This window comes from Bacillus rossius, chromosome 3 (genome assembly GCF_032445375.1).
Source record: "Bacillus rossius redtenbacheri isolate Brsri chromosome 3, Brsri_v3, whole genome shotgun sequence".
Taxonomy (NCBI): Eukaryota; Metazoa; Arthropoda; class Insecta; order Phasmatodea; family Bacillidae; genus Bacillus; species Bacillus rossius.
The window spans coordinates 51,318,671-51,336,500 of record NC_086332.1 but is presented as its reverse complement, the minus strand read 5'-3'; the positions used below and the strand labels follow the sequence as shown (position 1 = coordinate 51,336,500).

The 17,830-nt window shown below is 39.6% G+C and overlaps 1 protein-coding gene across 1 annotated transcript in view; it reads left to right on the top strand.

The window, feature by feature from the left end:
* LOC134530685 (angiopoietin-4-like) overlaps positions 1 to 16,628 on the top strand; it is a 130,384-nt gene extending 113,756 nt beyond the window's left edge. Inside the window, exon 12 of the mRNA XM_063365750.1 lies at positions 13,082 to 16,628. Coding sequence (XP_063221820.1) covers positions 13,082 to 13,280 — 199 coding nt within the window. The 3' untranslated portion in view covers positions 13,281 to 16,628. The remainder of the gene's footprint in view (positions 1 to 13,081) is intronic.
* The last annotated feature ends 1,202 nt before the right edge of the window (positions 16,629 to 17,830 follow it).

Genomic DNA, 17,830 nt, shown 5'->3' with positions numbered 1-17,830 from the left:
TTCTTTCATGTCTGCGAGCATTTGAGGTGATAGTAAATGATGCGTCACAGTATTTGCACTGACGCAATGTACGCTCTTCATTAGTGGAAGTATCCATTGCTGATGATGAAACTTCGGATGATGGTGGTATCACACCTGTTGAAATCTCCTTCAATGTGACGTCGTCGTCGTTGCCAACGGGATCTGCACCTTCTCCGTCGTAGCTGTCGTAAAGGTTCCCGTAGACGATGGTACAAACCTCCGAGTTCGACGTTAAAGTCGGTAAAGATGCTAACGAGTTCTCAAGAACAGGTAATTACGCGATTTATGCGCCAGATTAAACAAACTAGGTGATCCTTACACCGCCGACGTCAGTAACAAACTGAGCGTCCTGCTGTCTAGGACTCGCTTATATACATGCACCGTATGGAATAATACGCTAGTCAAATCAAGAACCATCTACAATAATACTAGAGTCAAAACAACATTAAAAATAGAAGGACCATCAACGAAAAGGCAGCACATTTGGAAGCACCGACAACGAAAAGACAGCACATTTGGAAGCACCGACAACGAAAAGACAGCACATTTGGAAGCACCGACAACGAAAAGGCAGCACATTTGGAAGCACCGACAACGAAAAGGCAGCACATTTGGAAGCACCGACAACGAAAAGGCAGCACATTTGGAAGCACCGACAACGAAAAGGCAGCACATTTGGAAGCAACGAAAAGGCAGCACATTTGGAAGCACCGCCAACGATAAGGCAGCACATTTTGGATGCACCATCATAAAGCCAGCACATTTTGGAAGCACCATCGAATAAGGAAGCACATTTGGAAGCTCCATCAACAAAAAAAAAAAGGCAAAAAGGAAGCACAAGTTACGAGATCTAAGTCTTAGTTAGAAATCAGAATACAAGAAATAAAAACAATTAAATTCTTATAATTTAAATTATTTATTTTATTTCTTTACATTATACAAATGCAAGTAAAACAAGCCATTATTGTATGTAGCCAGCTTTCCTCAGTTCCTTGAGTATGAAGGATATTTCTTTGATGCACGAATAGTTTCCTGCACAAAGCGAACCATGTAGAAGTCTTAGCCGGTCAACAAATATGTTTGGATCTTTCCATGATGTGTAATCATCCTCTTCTACCACCATCTTCCTTGCACGTTTATAATAAATATTATTATCTCTGGTGTCTACCGTTTTACCACCAACCTCAGGGTAACTTTCATTTTTGAGACGGTGATCATCACAAGCTTGATCAGATTTATTTAATATATCACGTCGTTTCCATCGTTTCGGTCTCAGGACACCGCCACATTTTTCGATCTTGTCAGCTTTAGGTGCTTCATCATAGTCTATGTCTTTGTCAACAGCCTCAGAGTCACTGTAACAATCACCGTAGAAGGAATCGTCTTCACCCAATTTACCGTAATAATTCGATGTTGATGATGTCGAAGTGTCTTCATCGTCTTCATGCTTCCTTTTTAGGAGTCCATCATTTCTACAAAGTAGGAAAGATCTACTTGAATTCGGCTGGAATATATTCTCACTTTTCACGTTAAGGATTCTTCCATTGTCTTCATTCTTCCGTAAATCATCAACCTCCTTCAATTTAAGTTCTTTGTCGAGATCGGAAGAGCCAAGAAAATTATTGTCGTAATGCAGATCACTCTTCCTTAGTCTAGTAGATTCATCGTTGTCCTCTAGCTTGTACGCAGGCTTGGCGTTACAAGTTCTGCCATGTATTTTTAGGCTCTCTCTCCGCGTAAACGACTTGCTACATCGAACACAACTTATCATATTGCGCAGTGGATTTTTAACACAGTCATTCTTCTCGTGTTGTCTTTTATTCTTTCTCAAGATAAACTCTTTGCTGCAAAACTTACACCTATGTTCTTTCGATACAGCGCCAGATCCCAAATCGGAATTCATATTAGTTACTGAGACTACTAATGCCAGATACCAATTGAGTGTTTTAAATTAGATCCATTACTTAAATAGAATTTTTTTTCATATTTCATCAGCGAGAATTAATATATCTCATGCAAAAGTACTTTATGCATGTAGTTCTGCTTTTCAACAACAGATGTCGCCACATGTTGCTTGCAGGTAAATAATATTTAGTTCTTTTATGCGGGATGCGGGATGCTCACTAACGATCGCAAAAGAAGGATGGCTTCGCTAGACTCCAAGGAAAAGGAAGTCCGTCCTTCCTGTTAGTGCTTCTTAGATTTCTCAGAGATTATTATTATTTGACTGAGAAATGATATTTTTTTAATTTCCACCTGATAAAAATATTACAAGTGTTGATTAAGTAGCAGACATTCACTAATTAAATATAACCTTAAATAAATTAACATGACTCATTAAATAACGGAACGTGACATTTTTTCGAGCGTGCAGCTCCACAGGCTCCACACCCAGGACCCGTGCGCCCGGAGTCCCTATTATATACTACTGACAACGTCTAATAAATCAATGAACGCCGGCTGCACGCACGAAAAAGTGTCCCGTTACGCACATTGTACCGTTTCGCTGTGTCCCGTTACGCTCATTTTATATTGCTCTTTGCTAACCTGAACCTCCTAGCATTGCTACGGAGTCCGTGGCGTAAATCTTTTTTCATGCATTTCAATGTAACATTTTCATTGCTCTTTGCTAACCCGTTCCTCCTTGCATTGCCACAGAATAAACAATTGTTTATTCTGTGGCATTGCTGTAGAGTCCGTGGCGCAAATATATTATTTTTGACTGCAATTGGTGTTGGGTAAGCCATTTTCCTTCACATCATCCTTGAATCACTCCCATTCGTTTCCTACTTTTCCTATCATCGTCCTATCCTTAACAGAATAACACATATTGGAAGAAGTTAAATAGCAAACATGTATAAAAGTTATTGTTAAAATAATCTCTTCGTTAACGTAATAAACATATTTGAATTAAGTGCAATCAAAATAAAATTCATCAATTAAATTGTAGATTTCATTTCACTCCTTCTTTGTATCCATACAAAATAGTGATAATTCAATAAAAAATGATTAAATTTTATTCATAAAAGTATGCAATCATTATCAATGTTTTGTTATGACGTCACGTTAAACTATCGTCCGTAAACCGACTTTAAAGACAACCAATTTTTTTTTATTGAATAAATATGTTTGTACTTGAAATTAACTTTTTTGCATCGAGTAAGGATCTAACCAAGGACATAAATCATTTAATAATTATTTTAATAAACGAATATTTTGATGATTTTTGGATTTTTTTTTCAGAATTTCTAGCTAAATAATTACAGATTTGCAAAAATGGCAGATTACAAGATGGCGGATGTGGAGTCCTCGAAAAAGCCGCCGAGATCCTGATCATAGTCAACGAGCGGCGGACACGCCCGAACATGGCTGATTCTTGACGATTGGTTAACCACAACTGAGTAAACCACCAAGCCATAGGCCCATAAGAAGAACATTAGGCCCGCATCGGCTATTACGCACCTCTTAAATAGCCCCTGAAAATGCTATTTTAACACATTTCTAACGTTTTGACGAGTCATTATCTAAAATACTTATGATTTATCTAAAATTTTAAGTAATAAAGTTAAAAAATTAACACATTCCAGAGATGTAAAATAGCCTTAAAATTTACAAATTTGAAATACTTAAAACAGTTTAATTAATTAATTTTTTTTACCAATGTAACACTCAATATATTTATCCGATGAATAAAAAAGTATTTCAGTTATTAGTAAATGAAAAATGAAAATATGTTATGAGACTTTTGGGGATGAGGAAGATATCGGCCCCTGCCAAAAGACCGCCACAGACACGATGGGACTGTCCGGCGCAGCGGCTGCAGGGTCCCGCCCGGCAGGACCGCGAGTGCTGAAGCGAACCAGAGAAGCAGACATCGCCGTTCGCCGCGGGGAGTCGTCTGGGAGGCGCGGGTCAAGTCCGTGGCCTGGAGCTTCCCACGGAGGTGTCGGCTGCGAGCAACTGGAGATTCATTCACCCCGAGTCCGCCGCCCGGCTACTCCTTGTTCGGCCATATTTGAATTATTATTATTATTATTATTATTATTATTATTATTATTATTATTATTATTATTATTATTGATGTGTTGCATGTTAGCTCTCGCTATAATGCATTTGGTAGGAGTCACTTCGTGTATGTAACAGAAGTCGCATTGAACGGAAATGTGTAACCGCGTTGCTTCCAACTGTGGCAGATGGCGCGAAACCAAAGTTCATAGAGAAAAAGGGAAACTAAATAGTATTAACTGTATTATGAATTAAAAAAATATATGTGCATTTTTTTTAAAAATAAAATTCCTTGCCGAAAATCAGTTTTAAAGCCTGAGTTTAGTAATTTTTTTTCAAGTCTTTTACGCTTTTCTCGAAATAGTTTCATTAAAAAGTTTAAAATTTCGGTCTGCTAATTAAATTTTACAATAGTCGGCGTAGCTGCACCGACAGCGAATTATAGCGACGGGTGCGGAAACTACGTGTGATACGCGTTAAGAAATATAGTTGAAAACACAATTTGCGTATATTTATGACGCTTGGCATTATTATAAATAATTCTACGTTAAATTTCTTATCCAAGTGTTGTATTATAAGTTTATTTGAACCATAAACACACACGAATTTGCTCGTTATCGAAGTTAGATGTTACATATCTCTGGCGAGCACTGAAAGACTCGCTCACATTAATTTTGCTATTGTCATTATAATTATTTAAGCCGAAACTTGTTTACAGCTAGTAGAATATGTCGAGGCGATGACATAATAAGAGCGTAACTAAAGCGTAACGCTCATGGAGCAACGATCGGGAGCAGGGAATTCATGGGCGCAGAGAGGGGAGAGGGCTCAGGAGTGGGGCAATCGATGGCATGTTTGCGTTACAGTATACTTGCACACATATTGGTATACATTCTTACGCGTGTATCTGTGAAGTTTCACTTTAAACGCTCGTGGTGACCACGCACCGTTGGGTTTCATTATTATTATTACTACCACTACTACTCCTGTTGTGTAGGTGAAAGGTAGGCTATGCTAGTCCTGTTACATAGATAGTACATACGTTAAATCTGTGTTGAAGTATCTATTAATATTCTCGAAAGATCCGTTTTTAAATTTTTTCCCGGGCGGGTAGGTTTTCGCGCGTCCAGGTGATGGCGACTATAAATAGAGGTTGGTTCGGTCAAGTCAGCAACATATGAAATACCCTAAAACCGTGAAAAAATAATTAATTCTCTCAAAATGGTGTTACCTCCCCCCCTCCGGCCCCTTCAAATAACAATCGTAGTGCGTTAATTCTAACTGCTACCAGGAACACTACTTGTTTTTGTATAATTCAGAGGGTGAAGTGACTCGAGCGAGCGGTTAGCTTGGGATAGGCTTGGGGACTGATCGCGGGACAGTGAATGTTGGGTCGAGGCCGCGGCGTGCCCAAAGATGGGTCTCCGGACCAGCTCGTCCGCGCAGATGCCGTCCCCGCCTTATACGGGGGCCGGGGAGGGCGCGCGCTGCCCGGGGCTACCTCTCCAGCCATCGCTCGACGCCCACCTCTGCCACCGCCCAGAGCCACCCGCCGAGAGCTACTGTATTTGAAAATAATAATGCACCTTGTCAATCAGCTTAAAACAAATTAAGTGCGGGTCGAGTTATGGCCACATAATAAGCAAAATAATCATACGAAATGGTAAGGATCTATCTTTCATGAGTGGCCATTTTTTATCTAAGAATTTCCAGTTTTTTTGGAAAACACGGAAGGGGAGGGGGAGGCGGTGTTACGTACCCCGCGGACCTAAAAAGCAGGACTATTTAAAATATATCATTATAGCTCTATTCGTCCCCTAACCTTCCACATATCATTACAAGGCTCATGATACTCGCCATGCTTTTCAAGTGAATCTTCTGTACAGCAGGTAGAGTGAGTCAAGTCCATAACGTCCTTAGAGCGCAACGAAAAAGAAAATGTGTGAAGCTCAAAGCGAATGTGTAGTGGAATCAGACAACTGTAAGACTTTTTGTGGTCTGTAGGTTGTTATTCTAAATCTTCACAGCCAAAAAAGTTTAGGGAACATAGGTGATCCGCTATCAGAAGCACAAAGGTCTTATTCATTATTTATTACAATTCATATCACACAACATTCTCAAAACAATGGAAATAAATGAGCTCTTAAAGCCGGATTTTGTGGTCAATTCTAAGGAGCGAAACTCCTACACTAACTCGGATTTGCACTCTGTTACAATACACATTGACAATATTAATTACGTTAAGAGACGACACTTGCCATAGAGACTGAGCAGCAATTGTACATAAATATATTATTAAATCATTCCTCAAAACTATAAAAGGTAGAATGATTACGTAAAGTATACCGTGGCTAAGTTCAGCAACAGTCTCCAGTTAATGTGCATGTTAATGTTAAAATCAAAGACCACGGAGCGAGTTCTTCCACAACCGCCTAGTGACGATGCGCTGTTACTGACGAAGCTGCCCGCCTTGTCTCGCGCGGTCTCTCCAGGGACGAACATCGCGCTTTGGTGACTCATCTGTGCTCGTCCACCTCTTCGGAGCGGAGCTCAGGAGCAGTGCCACCTGGTCGGTCGTCGGCACGATTCCTCAATGGCCTCATCTGCTTCCCGGTTGCGACGGATGGTACTCGCCCCGCTAGTAGGTGGCCGTTGTTACTGGATTTCAACCAGCAACCTCCCTTGTCGTGATGATTCTCTTTGGAGTCGTGTCAGCGCAGCAGGCCGGGGTACCTGTACTCGCCCAGCGAGTAGTCACTCGTGGGAGGAGGACTCAAACCCGGACACTCACCTTCTTGGTGGCATTTCTGTTCACTCACCTTGCAGCCTTCAACTCGCCCAGCAAATAACTGACCGTAGCTCGCCGACTCGAACCAGTTAATCTCGTTGTGGAGTAGACGATCGCTTCGTTGGAGACTTTGGGCGTTGCGCGGTTTCGGACGTGAACTCGCTCAGCGAGCTATTCCAATCCGTGACCCACGGGCGAGTCTCTCGACATTGCTTACTGCTGCTGTCCGACATGTCACCTCTCGTGAACAGTCATGCCGACCAGCGCCTTGTCACCCTCTTCTGTGATGGCGTCGGGCTGATCTCAGTTGATTGTGGTGTCGTTGATCGTCGATGAATGTCTTTTTTTTCTTAGATTTTGTAGTCTGCTATACGAATGTCAATTAACTTACATGTTTACTTACGTACTCCAACTCTTAAAGCGCTATCGTGGTGAACATAATGGAACTAAAAGTGGATATGAAGTATATAAAGGATGTCGAAATTGAAATTGTTGGAAAACGTTTTCTGTAAAACCTCAATGTACAGCGGACATTTGTAGGTCAGGGAGTGTGTATAAAGTACATTAATTGAGGTAACATTGAACAGAATAATTTATGATTGGTGTGTATTCCCTTGTGAGGACAAATAGTGGACATAAAATTATTAGTCTTAAGGTTATGGTGTGTCTTTCAGGGCCAATAATTAATTCGCCGGTGAATATGTGGGGTGTGTAAATCATAATTTCCGAGTGATGAGACAATTGGATTGTGATAATGGCTGGCTTTTAGAAAGAATGTTTCTGCAATGGTCTTGATAATGGCACTCGGTGGTTCCACCCCAGTCGAGGTGTACAAGAGTGTTTCTGCAGTGTGTATAAGCCAACTCAATATTTTTTGTATTCCTTTGTTATAGGCATATAGTATGGTCCTCTTGCAGTAGCTTGGTGTGTATGACCAAACAGCTGCACCGTAGACTATAATATGTAGAACACACACACACACACACATATATACACACACACACACACACACACCTATCCTGCTTGAGGAAGCGGTCATGCTGGAATAAGAACATGATGGATCGACGCAAAAGCTGTTCGTGATTTTCTGGCAAATTTATCGTAATAGTGGTACCTTGGCCTTGATGAATATAAGAAATTATCAAGTTTCTTGACAACTTGTAGTCATGGAACAGCACGTCCAAGGAGAAACAGTGAAGTCGGTGGCCGAGGACAGCATCTCGTGAAAAAATATAGTTGAGTTTTTGTGAGTTATAAGCTGTATCTCTTACTTCTAAAAGTAAATGTTTGATATTCGTAAACAGTACTGAGTACAAGCCCTTTAACACATCATTTAAAAGTCTGCATGCCATTACAGATCCTTGTGACAGATCGCAAGTTGATATCACACGTTTATTTCTGAGCAGCTAGAATATGCATTCGACATCTTATTCAATGATCTACAGTCTGAATAAACCGCACTACGATGGTACTCCAGGAATCGCAATCCCTTTTTTTTATTTTTTTTGTCAACGGGCGTAATGAAGGTGAAGTAAGTTCCATGGCACGTGTGTAACAAATGCCATCGGCAATCGATTCTGAAAATGGAGAGGGTTAATTATTTCTGCAGAAATAATGCAATTCATGCAGATGGAGTTCGTCAATTACTCACTGCCGTGCGGAGGAACAACAGTTATTACTTGACGTGTGGGAGCCCGAGGCCGCGTCCAAGAGACTTCGAGTCACGAAGACCACGTTTGTGCACAGTCACGACGAGTCGCAGAGCGGTATGCTCGTCTTGTAACTCTGGAAGTCACAGCTCCGTGTTGTTACTCTGAGCGAAACATTGGCATGCTCTTTTAACTTTAACTCCGTCGGTTTTCAAACAAGAAAAAGAGTGTTGGGTGGTGGGGAGAGGCCTGGCAGTATAAACACGTAGACTACTGTTGTCTCCGTGTAGCAAGGATGTGCCCTTTAACGATACAACCTTAACCAAATGATCTTTTAATTTCAAGCCTGAATTCAGTGAGAAACTAGGCGTGAATGGTTGCTAACTCAACCTGATGTATCAAAAAACCAATAGCTTCTTTTTTCGGCAGTAATTTTTTTGTTTTTCGGAATTATTTGACTTTAATAGGTAAACATTAAAAGGTGCAGACAGCAGTTGTCTTACTAAGCACCTAATTTTCGTTACATTTTCCCTAAAAGGTAGCTCCACACGCGAGCGATTCGTCTTGTCACAAAATACTGTGTCGGTGATTATGTAAGGATCCTTGGAAATATTCGGGAATTTAAAAAAAATTACTGACGACCTATCAGATTCACTTTTCAAAAATTCTTTAGGCTAAAGGGTCCTTCAAGGAGGTATTCTGAAACAGCCCACATCTATATGAATTTATGCCCATACTTTTAGTTGATTTGTCCTAATATTAATCCGTGACATTTCTTAGTCTCTTTACCAGATGATTCAGAATGAGGCGTTGGGTCCCACCCTTATTTGTTTTGCGACCCTGTGTCCAAAAACATTATTCATCGAACTTTTGTTAAAATTTTCGTAAATGTTTGAAGCACTTAAATAATGGTTATTTTTCTATTTACGTTTAATTTATATGTTGTTTAAAGGTTTGCTAAATCGTTTTAGTTTTTTTACATAATTGTTTTATGTGGACTTATTTCTCTGGTAATTGTATTTACAGTTTGATTGTAATATTAGTTTCGATAGATAGACGTTAGTAATGACACGGATGAGAACGAAAGGGAATTTCGTGCGGGGAAATTTATCGAGTGGGGCCCTCGAGACTCTGCGCTCCAAGGCCTAGGATCGTTCTACGAACCTTGACGCAAGTTCTTCTTCTGGCAGCGAAGGAACACCATCGTCATTCCACTTGCGAGAACCTCGATCATACAAATAAGATCCACTCTGTTTATTTTCGTCTGCAAGTTTAGCTGTGATAGTGAAGCCTCATTTGTTTTCAAAACTTTAACGTGACGATTTTATTCCGAAATTGAGTTTCTGAGGCAACTGAACTTTGAAAAAATTTAGTTCAATAAACTTCATTAACTTTCCAAACATTTTGCTCCCTGCCCCGCACTAAAGATTATCGTTTGAGTTTGCTTACTTTATTTTCCCTTGCGTGTAATCGCACATAAGTTCGTCCGCCTCAGTCCGTCTAGTGTAACTTGCCCTGGTATTCAAGGGAGCTAACAGGTTCTAGCAACTTGAGCGCAGTTGGCTGAGTTGTGGATTAGCGCAGTGTAACTGCTGATGTTGTGACAGTTTCCTGCACAGCCGATGAACACCTGATGTAACTGGCCTCACAGCAGCATTTCGTGTCACGAGCGAAATAATTTGTGGCCTCAAGTTTTAGTCATTTTAGCATGTGAACTTTGGCTTCGCCTATGAAACCAATATTTGACCTTAGCCTTTTTTTTTTATCACGAATCAAAGGCTATGGTCACTAAGGGTTATGAACACTGTGATCAATCATCCTTTTTTTTGTGCTGATTTGGGTGAAGCATGAAGCCGTCGTACAGCGTACCTTTCTGCTATGCGCGGCGCACCTTCTGTGAAACCTACTTTGAAACTTTGAACATTTAATGAAACATGTTTTATACTCTTCACAAAAGACTTAACGACGTAATGGCATTGGTTCACCGTCATGGTACATGGCATACAGCTGTTTGCACATTTGGACAGAAATTTCTGAATAAATTGGAATGTTACTAAGAGGAAATGTCATTAAGTGAGAAAGAAATTAAAATTATCTATCTTAAAGTAGTAGCAAGAAGATACTTTCAAATAATTTTAGTACATGGCAGCTTAATCCTGATTCATAGTATTCATTTCATGTTTACTAGGTAGCATTATAATTAAGGAACGATCAAATATAATAATGGCTGTTTTTGTACAAGCTGTTAAAAAGACTAGGTAGGATTCACATCCTAGGCATCGTTCAATTTCAAAATGCAGATGGTGGTTCATGAATGTGCAATAGAATAGCAGGGTGTCTTGAAGTAACTGAAAGGGTAACTCAACGAATTTTATCCAGCTGATTGGGACATTGATAAAACAATTAAGATTGAATTGCGATTGAGTTGAGATTGAATTTTTAAAAATGAAAATTGAGATTGTGTTGAGAGAAGTTATTTTATGAAGTGATAATCACATATAATATTTTGTGACTATTTAACGACTTTCTTTCGTATATTTTCTTGGTGTCCACATCCTGGAAAGTCACGAATATGTCAGGGAATTTACTTTAAACCTGGATAAGTATAGAAATTCCTTAATTATAGTAATGTCATGCTTCGGTATGCCATCACCTAGACTTTGAAAACAATTTTTTTCCAAATGGTGTTATAGTGCATAGTCATGCACACTGTAAAATGGTGTGTACAAGGTTCTGTTTGAACTAGTGCATCTATAGGAATAGTGGAGACTAGATTTTCTTTATTTTTTGAGTGAAACTTCTTTGCTTAGGGGGCTACAATTTCCGATCGCATGAGGGGAATAGTTATGCACGTGGTGGGAGAACCGGTAGAGGAATGAGAGTGCGTCAGCGGCAACGCCACTCCAACGCATGCACTAGCGGTTGATTGGGAATATGACAAGGGGGGATAGGTACATAGCGTAGTATGCTATATGCTAGTTGAAACGGCTGGAAGAGGAGACGGCAGGGGAGAAATAAAAATTACACAGCAATGATGTTACGGAATTCTAGTAACTCTGCTTGCTACATCTCTGTTTCAGTAACGGCTAACTATTGGCGCTACCACATTACTTTTATTTTATTTAAAGTATCTACAATTTATTATTCGTGTGAAAAAAAAGAGTTAATGTTTTGTGCAATTAACTATATAAGTATTATTCATTTTTATGTGAATATTGTGATTGAAAATGTAAAAAAATACCTATAGACTTAAGAGGTTAGCTTTATAAGTGTATTTATTTTTGGTATGTGAACACTGTGATTTCAAATGTCAAATTAATTGTTGACTTGTGAGATAGACTTTATAAGTGTAATTTATGTTCGATTTGGAGTGTTTTTTTTTGTTCTTTCATTCTATTTAACTGGAGATCGTAATTTAACGTCATACCTAAAAATAGTAAAAAGGCAGAAGCAGATGAGAGGTATTATGGAAGGCAACGTGGGAATAAACCGCCAAAAGAGGCGCCGAAAGGTGCCAGTACAAGGCGCGGAAAAAGGGATATTTTTTATTTGAGATCATATCCGCATCCTTACCATTGTCAATTATTATCCTTTATACAATTTTTTTTTTAAAAAATGCTAATAATTTATCTTTATCCATACCTTAATAAGCAAGAAGTTTCACTTCTCTCGAGCGTGGACTACACGCACACATTTTGTTTCCGCCTTCAGAATAATTGCGAAATAGGTATTTTTATTTTAAATTCGTTGGAGAATTCTGTAATCTCGGCCATGGTATGTGTCAGAAAAGTCATGTAAAAGTCAGGATTCCTGTGGACACCATAATTATTGTTTCCCATGTAACAAGCAAAGGCGTATCCAGTTTCATGGGCGAGGAGGGTCAGTACTGATGTAGATGCTCGGCAGATGGCGAGGAGGGTCAGTGCTGATGTAGATGCTCGGCAGATGGCGAGGAGGGTCAGTGCTGATGTAGATGCTCGGCAGATGGCGAGGAGGGTCAGTGCTGATGTAGATGCTCGGCAGATGGCGAGGAGGGTCAGTGCTGATGTAGATGCTCGGCAGATGGCGAGGAGGGTCAGTGCTGATGTAGATGCTCGGCAGATGGCGAGGAGGGTCAGTGCTGATGTAGATGCTCGGCAGATGGCGAGGAGGGTCAGTGCTGATGTAGATGCTCGGCAGATGGCGAGGAGGGTCAGTGCTGATGTAGATGCTCGGCAGATGGCGAGGAGGGTCAGTGCTGATGTAGATGCTCGGCAGATGGCGAGGAGGGTCAGTGCTGATGTAGATGCTCGGCAGATGGCGAGGAGGGTCAGTGCTGATGTAGATGCTCGGCAGATGGCGAGGAGGGTCAGTGCTGATGTAGATGCTCGGCAGATGGCGAGGAGGGTCAGTGCTGATGTAGATGCTCGGCAGATGGCGAGGAGGGTCAGTGCTGATGTAGATGCTCGGCAGATGGCGAGGAGGGTCAGTGCTGATGTAGATGCTCGGCAGATGGCGAGGAGGGTCAGTGCTGATGTAGATGCTCGGCAGATGGCGAGGAGGGTCAGTGCTGATGTAGATGCTCGGCAGATGGCGAGGAGTGTGAGAGTGTGAGGAGAGTGTGTGCGGTGTGCGGCAGGTGCTTCGAGGCGAACCTGAACGGCGTGTACTACTCGCCGGAGGAGGAGGTGCGCAGGGACCAGTTCCGCGGCATCATCTGGGAGCGCTGGCTGGGCGACGAGTCCCTGCGCGCCGCGCGCATGATGGTGCGGGCCCGCGGCTACAGCCCGCGCGGCGAGGACGAGGTGCGGCCCCTCGACGTGCCCGAGGACCCCTAGCCCCGTGTCGGCCCCGAGTCCCGCCGATCTAACACCTCAGCCCTCGTTGGCGGGAGTCATCTCGCGAATGTGCAACATCACGCAGGCACAGGGAAACATCTTTATAGTATTAACTGTTTAATGAGTTTTAACAAGTTAGGCAGCATTTTTAATAACATTCCTGGTAGAAAATCAGGTCTTAAGCCGAGATATTATCTTTGAAAGATTTGTGCAATGGGAGTGCATAACTTGATGTAAGTTTCAACCGTTGTGCTGAATTTTTTTGGGTTCAATATGTCTGTGTCGTCATCATTTGTGGGGTTTTTTCGTTCTATTAGTACATTTTCTTTGTTTTTCTTTGTTTGTTGACCTTATTCCTGTTACGGAATATTTTTTGGTGTTTATATCCTTGTTGACAACAGCCATTTGTTTTGCTTAATTTTGTGTTTTTTTGTCTTTTTGGGGTATTTTTATTTTTTTAATTTTTTTATTTTTTAGTTTTTATTCAGCAGAAAAAGTTCTTAGCAATGGTGTATGTCCAAAAACTTACATCAAGTCTAAAGCCGAGGTTTTGTGTTTTTCCAACTTTTTTTATTTTTAGTTTTTATTGGAGCCGTTTGATACGTATTTTAAAATTTTGGCCTGCTAATCAAATGATTCAGTAGTTGAAGTATAGCTGCTCCGGCAGCGAATTCTATCGGCGCGTGCGGAAACTACGTGTGATTTTTTTTGTCAAAAAATGCAGTTGAAAAAAAAAAAAACAATTTGTGTATATTTTTTCACGCTCAGCACTATTTTAAAGAATTCTACGTTAAATTAGGTGTTAAGAGTTCGGTATTATAAGTGTAATTGCAACACGAGAACACGTGAATATGCTCGTTACCGAGTTCAGATGTTACACATCACTGGCGAGTACTGAAAGACTCGCTCGCATTATTTTTTAAAACATATGTTACTTAGGAATGTTACATAAACAAAATTCTCCCAAATTTATTTGATATAATTTTTTTTTTCGGGAGGCTAGATTTTCGCAAAACTAAAATGAACGGTAACTGATTTTAACTTAGGGTTTCTTGTTTAGTTTAGTGCTGTTACCTGAATTATATGTAAAAATCGTTCAATAATACGTCAAATAATAGTCAAGAGTATTAAAATAATTTAAAAAAATTCGTTCTGGATTTTTACCATCACGGGAGAGTAGGGTTCCACACGTCTAGGTAATCGTAAAGGCTGGGCTACAGTCGCAATAGCGCGCGCACAGCACAGACGGACGAAAGTCGAATGCACACAAACAGATAGCAGCTGTCACATTGTAAATAAACATACGCACAGCACAACAGTACGCGCATGGTGCTCGCAAAGTTGTCAAACTTTTGACTTTTCTCGGGGCTGTGCGCCGATTGGTGTACACTACGTCAGCAGCATCGACTAACTGACGGTTATTTTGATATGTGCATTTCAAATATAAAGAGTGAAATTAAGTCTAATATGTATTTATTTACGAGAACTTCTTTGTTCTTCATTATTCCTAAACGTTAGGAACAAAACGAGAAATTAAATAGTTGCATTGATGTAAACAAGTGCTTCTGTAAACTATAGTTGACAAATCATTTGAAAATAAAATTTTCGACATAAGTAAACGATGTAAAAATCTGTTTGATGTGTGGTGTGTGAATGTAACTTCGATTTATATGGTGTGCTATTTACCTATCATGCTGTTTGCATGCTATGCGAATGTAGCCTAAGCTTAACTACAATGAATTGTTGAGGTTAGATCAGCAACATTAAAAATACTATAGAATGGTAAAAATTTATTGAATCTCGCAAAACTATGTTTTTTTATTGTGACTGCAAAGTTGCACGAGAAACGGCAAACTTCGGATGTGTGCGCGACTGATTGGGGCTCAATGAATCGCAGGCTTCCCGCAGTACAACACGGTACTGTGGAGTACTAAAAGTAATGTGTACCTCATTGAAACAAACAAGTAAAATATAGTGAAGAATCAAACTTAATTAAAAACATTGATACACAGCATAAGTGTTTGTGTGTTCACAGTAATATTGGAAAATGTATAATTTTTATTATCGTGGTGTTAGAAAAATAATTTTGGCTACTGGTTACAGAAGTATTATTTTGTAAACCATGCTGCTACAATCTATTTCTTTGGAAAATAGTTGCCAATTATGATTTTGTCAAACATTCCTAGAATAGCAGTGTAAATTTTACACCGCACTGCTGTCGGACAAGTAAGAATATAACTGATGCTTTGTAAAACAAAACAAAAAAAGCCTATGTTTACTGTATTTACACAATATTTAATGAACTTTGATACATTACCTTAATTCTGAATGTTACAAAAATATGACGCTGTAAAATAAACAACATTTTCCTCTGATGTGTTACAAAAACGATATTGGCAGCTTGTTTCCAAATAATTGTTTTGTAAAACGTATAAAACATTTTGCCTTTTTTTTTTTGTACACCATCTTTGTAAATGAACTTTTTAAAAAAAATCATTTCATGCAGTAACCCCCTGACCCTTCCAGAATTGTTAGTCTGAGCAACGAGCGGAGAGCAGGTTGTATAAATAAAAAATGACTGGCTGCCGCGCGGAATCGAACGCACGCAATGCATGTCGCCAAGAGTACTAGCTTTGAGGAACTGCTTGGAAAACAGTAGCATCTTTTATTCCGGATCATCAGTACGCGTTATCATTGATTGAAGTAAAAATAAGCAAAATAGTCGAGAAATTTACTTCTTGAATCACTTGGAGGCAGCACGCGAGATGTGGTACTGAGCTAGGAAAGGGTTTCATTAGTGTCTGTTTCACCACGAACTAACCGAAGCTGCAGAGTGCATTCCTGCTTCACGGAGAAAGGTATCCTACTCGCCATCGCAGTTTCTGTACTTGTGCCTTAGTGAAGTTAGCGTTGGGGCACAGCTGTGGGCACGGGCTAGTTCATTATTGGTCACAGCTAATTATGCGCCGAGAAACAGAGAACGTGGCAAACCAAGACCTAATTGTCAGTGGGGTTCAAATCGAAGCAAAACCAACCATTGTGGAACCAGTCCTTAATTTTACAACTTTTTTGATCGCCGCAGCCTGGCCACAGAAAACCACCTGAACAGTTCCATTTGAATTTGAAGCCGATAAGGTACTCAACGTTTTCACTTTGAATATTGTATAAACACTATTTCACTACCCCTCGAGGGTAAAGTGACTGGCACTGTCACAAAATCTTTTATGAATGGTTAGATTCCTTAGAAGAATCATAAGCCAAAATGGGCGTCAATTGATGTATAATTTAAACTGTTGAAAATATGATTACGAGATGTAAATATATGAAATAAAATTAATAACAATTAAATGTGTACTTTAGTATGGCTATTTGATTACGCTACCTTTCAATGATATGTAAAACTTAATTTTGGTATTAAAATTTGGAAATCATCAAATTAGCATAAATATTATAAATGTTACTATAAATTATTTCGGTATAACCTGAATATTCGAATTTTTGAAGTTACTTTTAAGTAAATTATGGTTAAGCGTGTCGGTTTTGGATGACAGTAGTTATCAGATTTCTCCTCAGACATTACAACTCTGATTTATTTTCATTATCTATACACTCATTATCATTTTATTCTTAGCTAAAAGGTACAAAAAAATTACAATTTTGGTTTTTAATTTGTTTATTTAATTAATTTTAATTTTACAATCTTAGTTGTATTTGTTAGTTAAATTTAATATGGTTAATTGCAAATTATTTATTGATCAATGAATTGATCAGCTATCTTTAGTTGGCAAAATAATTAGTTGTATTTCATTATTCACAAAGAATCAGTAGCCACTCGATTGCTAAATTCAAGTTAGTGATGCAATACACCATTTGTACACGTGTATATGGACAGCATATACCATTTTTTTTATTGGGAACATCAAAAATTCTCATTTGTTTGAGAAGATTTCTTGCATATTATCAATAACGTATGGCGTGAACTTCGTACGTCTGAAAAACGAAGAAATGTAAGATGATAAAGATCGCAGGCTTTCACGGCCACTGTATCCGAAGTTTCTTGGCTAAATCCCACAAGTCAGAATACTTCAGTGCAAGATGAGTTTTTAAATGCAGCTGTGATGGTAAGACCCAGGTGAGTCCCGGTACAGGGTTAGGAATCAGGGAATCAGGTACTGAGTAACCTTCAAAAATATTGTCCACACACCATGTTGGCCATTCCTCTTTCTTGTCATGACCATGATTTAAGGCCGGTTCCTGTATTTATTAGATGGCCGTCTTTAATTGGTTGTTTTGTTCGCAAATTACGTCACCAGGTATTTGTTCAACTTTTATTGCGAACTGTAAAATGTCACGAGACTGACCACAATTATCAACACTTGCGTGACTTTATACCGCATGTAAGTAAACACTAATTATATATCTGGTGAAAGCATTTGTGACGAAATACAAAATGAAAAAGATCTACCGTGATAACTTTTCAAAATTAGCTCTTGAATAATATTAATCACGAGATATTGAAATAATCAACAAGTTGTCTCAGCGAGCCTCAA